We start from the raw sequence: 12,310 nt of genomic DNA on the forward strand, positions 1-12,310 counted from the left end.
TTTTACTTCGCTTTGGCCAAAAAAATAATCTTTCTTTTCTCTCTTACTATTGCTCTCTATGGTGTGTGTGTAGAAGTATAGAAAAAAGAACAAAAAAAAAGATCATAGCTATTAATGATAGTGGTAGTAGTATGCAACAAAGATATCAAGTTATATATCTGATTTTTATACTTCTACTTTTTCGAATGGTTTTGTATGTCAGATTCAAACTACTACCAATAATCATTCGAAAACGAAAAAAAACAATCAACCAATCATCATCTATTTGGCTTATTATTTAAGGCGGGATTCATTAATTGTACTGAACTGGTAAGAAGAAGAAGAAAAAAAAACGCGCGCACTTTTCCAACATTATAATAGTTATAATGATGATTGGGAGTGGTTCGCGTTTGGATCAAGTTTTTTTTTGTTTTTGTCTCGAAAAAAAACTCCCATTTACTTTAGAATAATGCTACTAGTTTAAAAAAATTGTTGTAGTGGTAAATCGTGATATTGGAGATTTCCGCTAGGTGGATTCATAATGAAAAAAAAATCAATCAAATTTTTTTAATAAGAACGGAAGATGAATTTGGAAAAAAAAAGTTGGAATAACATGTGTCATGTGCATTAAATAATAACCAAAAAAAAAGAAGAGAAGAGAAATTCTGTTTTTCAAATGATAAAATGTGAAAAATGAAAAAAAAACGGCAAATAAGGCGCCAAATTTGTGGCCAACCAAAAATATTCTCTTAGCCTTTTTTTAATAGTGTAATCAGGAAGCTCGGTTATCCATAAAAAATGATTATTTTCTAGTCAACAAATGTTTCCCAGAAATGAGAAAGAAATTCCTAATAAATTTGGACAAACAAAAAAAAAAATTGAAAAGAAAAACAGGCATGGTTCATCATTGGTGACAGACGACACTATCGTTATAATCGATTTTGATCACATGATACAAACACACACATGATTTTTCTGCATCAAAAATCAATCAGAAATGTTATTATATAAATTCCCGAATAATGAATATTATGACAAAAGAAATTAGCTATGCACCGGATGCATTTCGTATGCTTCGTGGCTGTTTTTGTCTGTATAAACCATCGAAAAAAGGATTCCGTAAAACACGATCAGCATTGACAACGAAAATTATCGATGGTAAATTGTAGTAATTGAATAATTTTGTTTTGTTTTAAAAAAAATATCTTTGAATATCTTAGAATTGAACGCAATGGAATGTCGTTCACCTCGTGAACGTATCGAAATAACTGGTGATTTATCCATTTCGAATGATTCGAATTTAAATGTTGAAATTCGTTCGAATCTAGCCGATCATCCATTAGTATCCGGTCAACGATATAATTCTAAACAAATACCGTTAATGTTTACCAATAATCCTGGATGGTATTCCAGTGGTATTATGGTTGGTTTTATTGGATCGGATGCATATAAAGGAATTCAATTTAAACGTTATAATCTTCCAAAATTATATGAAATTAAAGGTGAATTTGGTCTGGCATCATTAAATTATCGTGATGATGGTAAAGTACGAATGAAATCATCATATAAACATATACAGGAAATATTTTTTGAAAGAATTTTATCGAAAATTGAAGCTGCACAACGTTCATTAATGTTTAAAGTGGCAAATGTACAAATTCAAAGTGAAGAAGCTTATCAGTTGGCTATTAAAGGCCAAGTAAATCCACAAACAAAACAAACAATGCCATTAATTATGGCCATAAAACCAATAACATTTCAACCACCAGATTTTAGTTTTCAAGTTCAATGTCAAAATGAACAAGAACAATTTTTAGCCGAATTAGTTAATGAAATTGGTATTGGATTAAAATCCTGTGCACGTTGTACCGGTATTCGTTTGATACAATATGGACCATTTACTATTGAACATGGATTATTACAAAAACATTGGACATTAGAAAATCTTATCGAAAATATTTATGAATGTCAAAAAATTTTAAATAATTTTGAAAAACAATATCAAAGATAAGGCCAATTTTTTGATTTTCTTTTTTCTCTCTTGATTTGTTCAAGACAATTTTTTCGAAAGACTGTGATATTCAAATGAAAAGTTGAAATTAAAAATTAGTCTTTTTCTTAGCTATGTTTTTTTCCCTCCACCATTATATATTTCTTACCTAAAATGATGATATTTTGCAAATGTTTCTGCAATAATTAATGGAAAAATCAATGATACATCACAGGTTAATTTGATTGGATTTGCTGTCAATTTTATTTTTCCCCATGAAATTGCTTCATCTGGTCGTGCACCCGAATCAGAACCATCAAATTCTTGACCAGTGTTTATGAACACTGCATAATCAGCACCGTTTCGCTATATTTTTTTTGTTATTTTTGTTAAAATTTTTTTTTTTAAATAAATAAAGAATTACCATTAGATTTGCATTACAAATATGATGTTTAACCACACCACCACCAAGTATGATCATACCACTTTGTTTAGCTTTCATACTAATCGAATTCAGACGACGAATATCACCGACAATATCCAAAATAAGGCCAGGATTTCGAAATGAATGCATATAAATCATATCACCCAATGAACCATCGGTTAATGCAGGACAAAATATTGGAATATGATTAACATATGCCCAATACAAAATAGATTCTTCATTATTAATTTCTTTGCCAAGTCTAGTGGCCATTTTGGATGGTGTCCATATTATTTTTTCTGTTTGTTGTTCACGAATCATATCATCCAATATCGGTATGATCCAATCTTCAAAAAGACAATAATTATCATTCGGTACAAGAAGATTTCCAATACGATTAATTCCATTTTGACGTAATTGTCGACCGGATAAATGAAAATCGCCAACATAAGTAGGTGCTAAACATTTGATAATATCTTCTTCGATACCACCGGCCGTTGTGACTATACAATCAATCTTGGTGTTATTTTTAAAGAAAAAAAAATTACACATTTGATTAATAATGACGATTCAAAATTTACCATTCTATGTTGTACAAGAAAACGAATCGATTCACGAATACCACTTGAAACAATGTTTGAAGTATAACCAAGAAATATTGTACAACCGGTTTGTCGTCGAATAAATGGATCATCTTCATATTCATCTGGTTCGTATGGTTCCAAACGAGCATTAAGCATTGATTCAATTTGTTTGATTGCCAAGCCGAAATTTGTCGCTTGAAATCCGGTTGTCAAATATGTTTGCAATAATGCCGAATGATTGATTCCTTTGTTAAAATCATAGCCAATAACTTTTTGTTTTAATAAAATATTATCACCATCATCAGATACATCATTTATATTCGAACATTCAATTTGTAATTTTTCCGGAATGCTTGTCTTTTTCAACACTGCTTCCTGAATCGATTTTAGCATTGGATCATCCATTATTTTGAATTTTTTTAATTTAAAAAAATGGATCGATTAAAACGGCATGGCAATAACGTTGTTTATGACCGGCGAAAGAATGATGATTGATGTTAAGATTTTTTTTTTTTTTTTTTTTTAATTTCGAATTTATTTTCTTTCTTTTTTTTTTTTTTTGATCGTTCCAACGATTTAATTCAATAATGGCCAAATCAAAATATGAATATGTTAGACAATTTGAATCAGCAACCGATCATCATTTATTATTAGATTCTTATATTGTTGTACGTGTGGATGGACAAGGTTTTCATCGATTTGCAAAAGAACATAATTTCCTAAAACCAAATGATAAAAGGTAAATTTTGATTCGAATTTTTCTATTTAACAATAACATTCTTATTATTCATTCATTTAGATGTCTTGATCTGATGAATCGATCTGCATTACATGTAATGAAATCATTCTATCCAAACATTATTATGTCATATGGCCAAAGTGATGAATATAGTTTCATATTACGACGAATGGCACATTTATATAATCGTCGTCATAATAAAATAATTTCATTGATTACATCAACATTTACGGCCGGTTTTCTTTTCTATTGGAATGATTATTTTTGTGACCAAAAAAATCCAAATCTAATTGCAAAAAAACCATTAAAATTAACACAAACATTAAAATATCCGCCAACATTCGATGGTCGATGTATACTTTATCCAAATGAATCAACATTAATGGATTATCTACGATGGCGACAAGTTGATTGTCATATAAATAATCTTTATAATACAACATTTCATGCATTGACTGGTGAATATACTCATTATGAAGTAAATGATGATGATAATAAATTTATTGTTACATTTCCTTATTCGGAAACAAAATTATCAAAATTATCTACAAATGAAGCAACAAAACGTTTATCACATACATCAAGCAGTGATAAAAATGAAATACTATTCACCGATTTTGATTTAAATTATAACAATGAATTGGAACAATTTCGTAAAGGTACTATTATTACATTGAATATTGAACAAATTGATCGTTTACTTAGTGATCAAAAATCAATTAATTATTATATAAGAAAAAAAAGTTTACAAAGTAAAAATTCATTAATATCAGAAAAACCTGATGATCAACAATTTGAATTATTAAATGTTGATATAATTGGTGAAAATTTTTGGAAAAAATATGGTCCATTATTGAAATTATTGTGATTAATGTTTTCATAGAAAAATATACAAATGAAATGAAATAAAATGTAATGTTTTTTTTTATATAGAAAATATTTTTAAACATTTTGTTGTTGTTCCCAAAGTTTAAATGTACGATCAAATGAACAAGATATTAGAAAATTATTATCATTTGAAACATCAATACACATTACTTTACCATCATGACCACTAAGTGTTTTGATTGGTGTCCATGATGGATGTGACCATAATTTTATTGTATTATCATATGATGCAGTCATTATATAATTACCAATATTATGTTCAAAACGTACTTTTGAAACAATATTTGTATGTGCAGCAATAGTATATTCTAATTTACGTTCACGTAGATTCCATATTTTAACACTATTATCTTCACTACCGGTTACAATTTGATAACCATTTGGTGAAAATGATATCGATATAATACCTTTAAGATGACCATCCATAAACATTATACAACGTCCTGTTCGTAGATCCCATATCCGGCCAAAACCATCACGACCACCAGTAGCAACAACACTACCATCCTGTTGAAAATCAATTTCATGAACGGGTTTTGAATGTCCTTCTTGATGTAGAATTTCTTCATTATAATCTAAATCCCATAAACGCCATGAATTATCATAACAACAAGTGGCAAGAAATCTACCGGATGGATGAAAACCAATACTACTAACACGATATGGTTGATGACCATTTAATGAATGTATTGGTTCTTCTTGACCGAGATTCCAAAGATGAACACAACCATCAACACTACATGATGCTAAATTTACTGCCTCTTCTGATTGATCGATTGTCGATCGTGGATGAAAGGCAATTTCATCAACATTACAATTATGTCCACGAAGTGTATATTTTAATTGTAATCCATCCTTTGACCATATTTTACATAGACCACTCCATGATGATGTTGCTATCATCGAACCATTCGGACTGAATGAACAACTTGAAATTGGTCGTTGATCAGCAACTTGTGAACAGCTAATCTCCATTGATCGTAATTTTTTATATAATTCTTGATTGTTTGCTTCACGAACTTCATAGGGAATTTGTTTATAAACTCTTGCTTCTTCTAATCGTTGTTTTGCTTTCGGTATCGAATATTCTGCAATCCATTGACGAGCTTTCAATAAATTTTCGCTTCCAACATGATACCATGTTTTGCTTGGTTCTTTTTCCTCTTGGCTACGATCTTCTTCTTTATTCTTTTTGATAGCATCTTCTCCTAATCTTGCTAATAATTGTCGAAGACGTTCACGACGATCAGCCGGTCCTTCACCGAACAAACATATCGGTTGATTTAGATTTCGAAGATGAGCACGTACTTCAATATCATCAGTAGAGACGGCAATCTGTCGTGCTCTACGTTTTCGTTCCAATTCTTCTAATGCATTTTGTCGATCATTATTTAATAATGGTGCTGGTTTAAGATCAAAATATTGATTCGATGTATTTATGTTCGATGATGATGATGGTCCGGGTTGTTGTTGCTGTTGTTGTTGATTTGTTTGTTGCAACATACGAACAGAATCTTCCAAACTTCCATAATGAACAATTTTCTGTTTTTTAACATAATTAATATCATTATCATTGTACATTTTTTAAAAAAATAAATTGGATTTTTAAATTTATCGAAACAAAAATAATTTCAAAAAATAAAATCCAAACAGGCCGGCAAATTAAAATTTGGCTATCGATAGTTTCGTTCATCATTATAAATGCGCTCGATATTTTTTTTTTTTTTATTCAACACAAAGCGGCATTCATTGTGTGTGTGTGTGAGTGACAGAGCCCAATTGTTTCGATAGTGTGTCGATGAGGTTAACCCGACATTAATTTCGAAACAAATTCGGATCATTTTGAAGATCATATTTTATTAAATTATATTGGGGAATATTAATCAAATTATCCTCAAAAAAAACAAAATAATCATGGCTGATAGTGATGATGATTATGATCGACGTCGTGGCCGTGATAAATTCCGGCGCGAAAGAAATGATTATAATGATCGTAATGTTAATAATCGTCGTGATGATTGGACACCTGATAGGTAATTTTTTTGATAAATGATTTTTTTTTTAAATGATTTAAACTTTTTTTCCATTCGTTCGTTTCTCATATTATTTGGGAAAAAAAAGTTGGTCATCACAACGTGATCGTAATCAAAGTAGCGGCGGTGGTGGTCGACGTGATTATCGAGATAATTATAATTCCGGTCGTATGAATTATTCTCGTAATGATCGTTATAGTCCGGCTGATCGTAATGTAGGCGGTGATATGAGTCCACCAATAAAACGTATACGATCTACTGGTGTGACAAGAGATTGGGATGAACGTTATTCCAATTATGATAGCGGTTATGGTCATGGTGTTAGTGTTGGTGTTGGTCATCATAATATTGGTATTACACATTATCGAGATAATTATGGCCAACATGATCGTGAACGTGATGATGAGTATGATAACATGATTATTATTGATTTTATTTTGACTAAAAAATTTCATTTTTTTCAAAAAAAAAAAAAAATCCATAGATATCAACCACCAATGATGACATTCAAACAATTTGTTAATGAACAAGATGATCATCTTGATGGTGAAATACTTTTTACAAAATATAATGATTATAAATGCGATTTTAAACGTACACAGATACAGGAATTTTTTAATCGTCATAAAGATGAAGAATGGTAAGTTTTTCTGTTTTTGTTTTTATTTTGGATTTTATTGATCCAAATTGGTCGATCAGACAAAAAAAAGTTGAAATTCTTCAATTTTCAGGCTTAATCTTTATTTGGGACACATGAAAAATGTTTTTTTTCCTATATAATTTGTGATTCTTAATAGTTTTTTTCGGTCCATTTCTGTTTTTTTTTCCGTGATTTATTTTATTTGGTTTTTCTTAGTTTAAACAAAACAAAAAAATCCATTTTATCCCAGTGCTTACTTACTTCATACATCTTCGGTAAATGATGATTCACAAGAAAAAAAAATTCTCTATTATATTTTTCATTAGTGTTTCTTCAAACCATTTCATTAACCAAAAAATTTTTTAAAATCAGTGTTTGAAAAAAAATTGATTCTTCAAAGTTTATTATTGTGAAAGATTTGATTTATTTATTTTGTTTGTTTTGTTTGAAAATTTGATGATAGCTATCGGTACAGAGGTGAGAAATGTATTTCGAATATTTTAAAAAAATAGACATTTTTTGTTTTTGTTCTGCTTCCCATTTTGATTCATTTTGTTGATAAATTTTATTGTTTGAATTTCGCTAATTGTATTTTTTTCACCTTGGTCTTCTTCATTCGAAAAAGGTTTCGATGTAAATATTTTCCAGATGAAATGGAACGGCGAAAAACAAAAATGCAACAAACGTATCAAAATCGATTGAATGTATTTATGGAATTATATGAGAAAAAATATTTTGATAATGTTTCATTGGATGTGGATAAAGCTGAACAAATAATCAAAGTATTAGATGCTGCTGTTATTAAAATGGAAGGTGGAAATGATTTTGATTTGAATGCACTTAACAATGAATTTGATGAACAACAACAACAACAGAAAAATACTGATTCAATTTTTGCTATCGATTCATCATCAACAACAAAAGCATCATTTACAACAACTACAACAGCAGCAGCAGCTACGATTGGTTCATCCGTTTCATCAAGTGGTGGTGATAAAACGATTGATGATAATGTAACCGCCAATGATAATTGTAATGTTGATGATAATGATAATAATGATGCAAAAATGCATGATGAATCTGATCAGAAAAATAATGATGATGAAGAAGATAAAATGAATGCTGTGGATGAAGAAAAACCAATGATCGAAGATGGTGAAGCATCACAAACACCTAAAACAATGATGGATGATCACGGTGAAAGTGGTGATGGTGAATTGATTGAAGAAGGTGAAGATGCAAGTAAAGATGATATTGATGAACATCAACAACAACACAATGATTCCAAACAGCAGCAACAACAATCACAGGAAAAGAATGAATCGGAAAATTCTAATGAAAAGAAACCGAGAGCTTTGCACAAAACTTGTTCAATATTTTTTCGCAATATAGCACCATCGATCACACGTCAAGAAATTGAAGATGTAAGCTTTTGTTATAGACTTTTATTCCTATGATAATAATGATTTAAATTTGTTTTCCGATAGGAATGTCGTAAATTTCCAGGTTTTTTGCGTTTGGCAATTTCTGAACCACAAATGGATCGACGATTTAATCGCCGTGGATGGGCAACCTATGAACGTACTGTTAATATTCGTGAAATTTGTTGGAATCTTAACAATGTTAAAGTAAGAACTTTCGTTTTTTTGAAAAATTCAATCGATAATTTTTTTTTTTGCTTTTAAATTAGATTCGTGGTACTGAACTTAGTCCGATTGTTAATCGTGATCTAACTAGACGTATTCGATCAATCAATGGAATATCATCGGATAAAACAGTTGTACGTGCTGATATTCGACATGCGGCAAAATTAATTATGAAACTTGATCAACAAAAAAAATTATGGGAAGAAACTGAAGATGAAGCCAACAATAATGAACCACGAAATGGATCGACAAATACTTTATCCACACCATCACGTAATCCATTGATGAAAAATATTACCGATTATTTGATTGAAGAAGCATCGGCTGAAGAAGCTGAATTATTGGGTACATCAGTAGAAGATCCGGCAATCTCTTCGGCCGAAATTGGTGAATCTGGCGAAACTAATGGCAATTCAACATCTTGCACAAATGATGGTACACAATTAGAAAGAGATGAAGAATTGATCAAAGTTCTTGATCGTCTTTTGTTTTATCTACGTATCGTACATTCGATTGATTATTATAATCATTGTGACTATGCCAATGAAGATGAAATGCCCAATCGTATTGGTCTGGTTCATGCACGTGGTCTAATTTCATCGGCTCGTGTTACATCGGTTGAAATAACTGAATATATAAAAGATTTTGAAAATAAAATCCTATCTACATTATTGAAACCGATACCGGAGATAACGGCCGAAGAAGCAAAAAAATTGGGCCTGAAAAATATTGACGATGCAGTTGATGCATTTATCAAAGAAAATACAAAAGAATTGGGCGAAGGAAAATGGCTATGTCCATTATCAAATAAAAAATTTATGGGACCAGAATTTGTTCGTAAACATATACTGAATAAACATGGTGAACGTGTGGAACAGGTGAAAGCTGAAACAGTTTATTTTAATAATTATATTATGGATCCAAAACGACCACAATTACCCGAACATCCATTGAATCGTCCACCTCAACTTAATCAACAACAATCATCACAACAACAACAACAAACAGCAAGACATGAACCATTACTTAGTGGACCACATGGTTTTGTTTATAATCATCGTGGTGGTGCTGGTGGTGGTAATCATATGCCAAACATAATTGGTGGTAATGTTTATCCTAGATTTGGAAATCCACATCCACCACCATATTTATTACATGGACAAATTATGGATTCATATATGAGACCAAATCTTAAAAGACGGTAAGTTTTTGAATTACATTTTGAACCACATTCACACATCACGAACACAAACACAAACAGACTTGAATTGATCAGAAGTATGAAAATGAAATGATTGTCAAACTTTCTCGTCCCGTTTTTTTTTCTAATTTCTTTCTTTCATCAAATTTTTTTTCTCAAAAATGAAAAAATAAATAGGGAACCAACAACCGCATCACGTGACACTGTCGATTATGATGACGTTGCCTTCGAAGAATTGATCTGATTTGAACAGAAACAAAAAAATATTCAAACTTGACATAGTTAATCACATTGCCACATTCTTTTTCCCCTCATTTGGTATTATTTTTAGTTTTTTTTTTGATCATTGAAAAAAATGTAATATGTGTGTGTGTGTGTGTGCAAGTAAAAAGATTGAATTTGTAAAACATTTGTTCATCGACATGATTAGAATTCAATGAAAGAATTCAATTTCAATTTTTTTTCCCATAAGAATTTGTCAAATTTAATTTAATAATGAAGAAAAAGAAGACAATAAATTCATAATTTTTCCATTGCAATTTTGGTGTTAAATTTTTTCTCAATCCACCTCTACCTACACACTCCTTACATTCTTACAAATTCAAAAATATTTAACCCTTTTTTTCTTTTCTTTCAATTTTTTCTTTCACAAAACAGATATCGTGATCTTGATGCGCCCAATGAAGAATAATTTGTAGATGTGTTGTCCGAAAAAGAAAATTGGAAACCCCCCTCAAATTCAAAATTAAATGCACAAATCCTTTTTTTATATAAATAAATCATTACAATTCATTCATTCATTCGTGATTTATATTAATGAATATTTTGTTTGTTTGTTTTTTTCCAAATTTGACATTCGAAATTAAATTCTCTCTTTTTTTTTTTTTTTTTTTTTTTGATTTTTTCATTCTTTTTTTCGGGGAAGAAGAATTCCAAACAACAATGGTGGATCCATATGATGATTGTTTTTCTGTTTTGTTTTTGTTACTATATTTGGATCACGCCGTCGATGTTGTTGTTGTTGTTGTCTGTGAATGTGAAAAGGATTGAGGGAAAAAACGATTTCCGAATGTAAAATGAAATTCTTTTTACAGTTGCCAAACGTTAATGAACTTGTTGTTGTTGTTGTTGTCGAAGAGAATTACTCATCATCCACAGCATCATTATTGACAATTTTTTTTTTGTTAATGAAAAGAAAATGTCATTGGTCTTTGGATGTGTAAATCTCTCATCGCCATCTCTCATCATAATCATCATTTGGTTGGTTGGTTGTCAAAGAAAAGGTCATTATCAAAGGTTTTTAATTATCAAAAAAAATTATTTTTTTTTGATGCAAAAACAAAATTATGATCATCATTATCACAATGGTGGCCATAAATGGTCACCATCATTATCGTCAACACCTATACACCACACACAGTAACAATAAAATGAGGGCAAAATCATTTTTTTGATAATGATTATCTTTTTTTTAATGATTTTTTTCTCACTATCTTTGTGTGTGTGTGTGTGTGTTCAATTGTAAAAAATAAAATTTGTAATTCAATGTAGCCCTGGTTGCATCATTTTTTTTTTTATTTTATTGCCTTGAAATTCCAAGTGTTTTCTGTGTTTGTTCAATCAATTCATTTTCGATTATGCAAATTTTTTTTTCCAATGAAAATTCTAGATTTTTTTTCTTCTTTTCGTTTTCTGGTAATGAAACAAAACAAAACAAACATAAAACTTGCTATACTGGTTTCTTGTTTTCGCTGTTGGTTGTCAATTTTTCTAAATCAAGGATGCCCTCCATCATCCAACCAACCATCCATCCATCCAACCATCCATCGAAAACCCTTACCCAATGTGTTGGATTTGATGATGGATATCATTTTGTTGTCCTTGAAATAAGTTTTTTTTTTTTTTTTGTATGCAAAATGTACGTATAGAGTACAAGAGGGAAATAGCCTTTTTTTTCCATCCAGACGAATATGCTTCCATATTCCTTATGAATCTTTATTTTTTTGTTTTTCCAAAAAAAAAAATTCTTTGATTACGCAAACGCAGTGGTCGAAAGAATTCAAACAACGATGATGATACATTGAAAACATTGAAAATTGTCCTTGAAATCCGTATAGTTAAACGGAAAAAGTTGCCTATCAAGGTTCAAGGAAAAATATAAAGTCAGTGAAAAAAAATCGGGTCAA

General features: G+C 30.2%; 5 protein-coding genes across 7 annotated transcripts; 3 read left to right on the plus strand and 2 right to left on the minus strand.

Moving 5' to 3' along the window:
* Positions 1 to 593: 593 nt before the first annotated feature.
* LOC113790392 (pseudouridylate synthase TRUB2, mitochondrial) lies at positions 594 to 2,100 on the plus strand. The gene is made up of 2 exons (XM_027340056.2): positions 594 to 1,137; positions 1,200 to 2,100. Exons 1-2 carry the CDS (start codon positions 1,002 to 1,004, stop codon positions 1,988 to 1,990), a joined length of 927 nt encoding a protein of 308 aa, XP_027195857.1. The 5' UTR covers positions 594 to 1,001; the 3' UTR covers positions 1,991 to 2,100.
* Positions 1,924 to 3,458, minus strand: Dhps (Deoxyhypusine synthase). The gene is made up of 4 exons (XM_027340051.2): positions 2,975 to 3,458; positions 2,394 to 2,909; positions 2,139 to 2,335; positions 1,924 to 2,051 (listed from the first exon to the last, which is right to left on the minus strand). The coding sequence occupies exons 1-4, from the start codon at positions 3,380 to 3,382 to the stop codon at positions 2,030 to 2,032; spliced, it is 1,143 nt and encodes a 380-aa protein (XP_027195852.2). The 5' UTR covers positions 3,383 to 3,458; the 3' UTR covers positions 1,924 to 2,029.
* Positions 3,459 to 3,493: 35 nt separating this feature from the next.
* Positions 3,494 to 4,621, plus strand: THG (tRNA-histidine guanylyltransferase). Its single transcript, XM_027340054.2, has 2 exons — positions 3,494 to 3,716; positions 3,777 to 4,621. Exons 1-2 carry the CDS (start codon positions 3,565 to 3,567, stop codon positions 4,582 to 4,584), a joined length of 960 nt encoding a protein of 319 aa, XP_027195855.2. The 5' UTR covers positions 3,494 to 3,564; the 3' UTR covers positions 4,585 to 4,621.
* U4-U6-60K (U4-U6 small nuclear riboprotein factor 60K) lies at positions 4,363 to 6,284 on the minus strand. Its single transcript, XM_027340045.2, has one exon. The coding sequence runs from the start codon at positions 6,183 to 6,185 to the stop codon at positions 4,659 to 4,661; it is 1,527 nt and encodes a 508-aa protein (XP_027195846.2). The 5' UTR covers positions 6,186 to 6,284; the 3' UTR covers positions 4,363 to 4,658.
* Positions 6,285 to 6,348: 64 nt separating this feature from the next.
* Ars2 (arsenic resistance protein 2) lies at positions 6,349 to 11,009 on the plus strand. Of its 3 annotated transcripts, none has more exons than XM_027340040.2 (7): positions 6,349 to 6,637; positions 6,726 to 7,043; positions 7,122 to 7,277; positions 7,903 to 8,701; positions 8,765 to 8,905; positions 8,968 to 10,124; positions 10,782 to 11,009. In XM_027340040.2, the coding sequence occupies exons 1-7, from the start codon at positions 6,519 to 6,521 to the stop codon at positions 10,813 to 10,815; spliced, it is 2,724 nt and encodes a 907-aa protein (XP_027195841.2). In that variant the 5' UTR covers positions 6,349 to 6,518; the 3' UTR covers positions 10,816 to 11,009. The 3 variants fall into 3 exon arrangements, with proteins under 3 accessions (XP_027195841.2, XP_027195840.2, XP_075676313.1); XM_027340039.2 differs by lacking the exon at positions 10,782 to 11,009 and adding an exon at positions 10,302 to 10,663; XM_075820198.1 differs by lacking the exons at positions 6,349 to 6,637; positions 6,726 to 7,043; positions 10,782 to 11,009 and adding exons at positions 7,741 to 7,754; positions 10,302 to 10,663 and having other exon boundaries at positions 7,143 to 7,277.
* Positions 11,010 to 12,310: the final 1,301 nt, after the last annotated feature.

This window comes from Dermatophagoides pteronyssinus, unplaced genomic scaffold (assembly GCF_027571235.1).
Source record: "Dermatophagoides pteronyssinus isolate colony J.1.1.1.1 unplaced genomic scaffold, Derpt_VIB-CSIC_2022.12 sq0001, whole genome shotgun sequence".
Lineage (NCBI taxonomy): Eukaryota > Metazoa > Arthropoda > Arachnida > Sarcoptiformes > Pyroglyphidae > Dermatophagoides > Dermatophagoides pteronyssinus.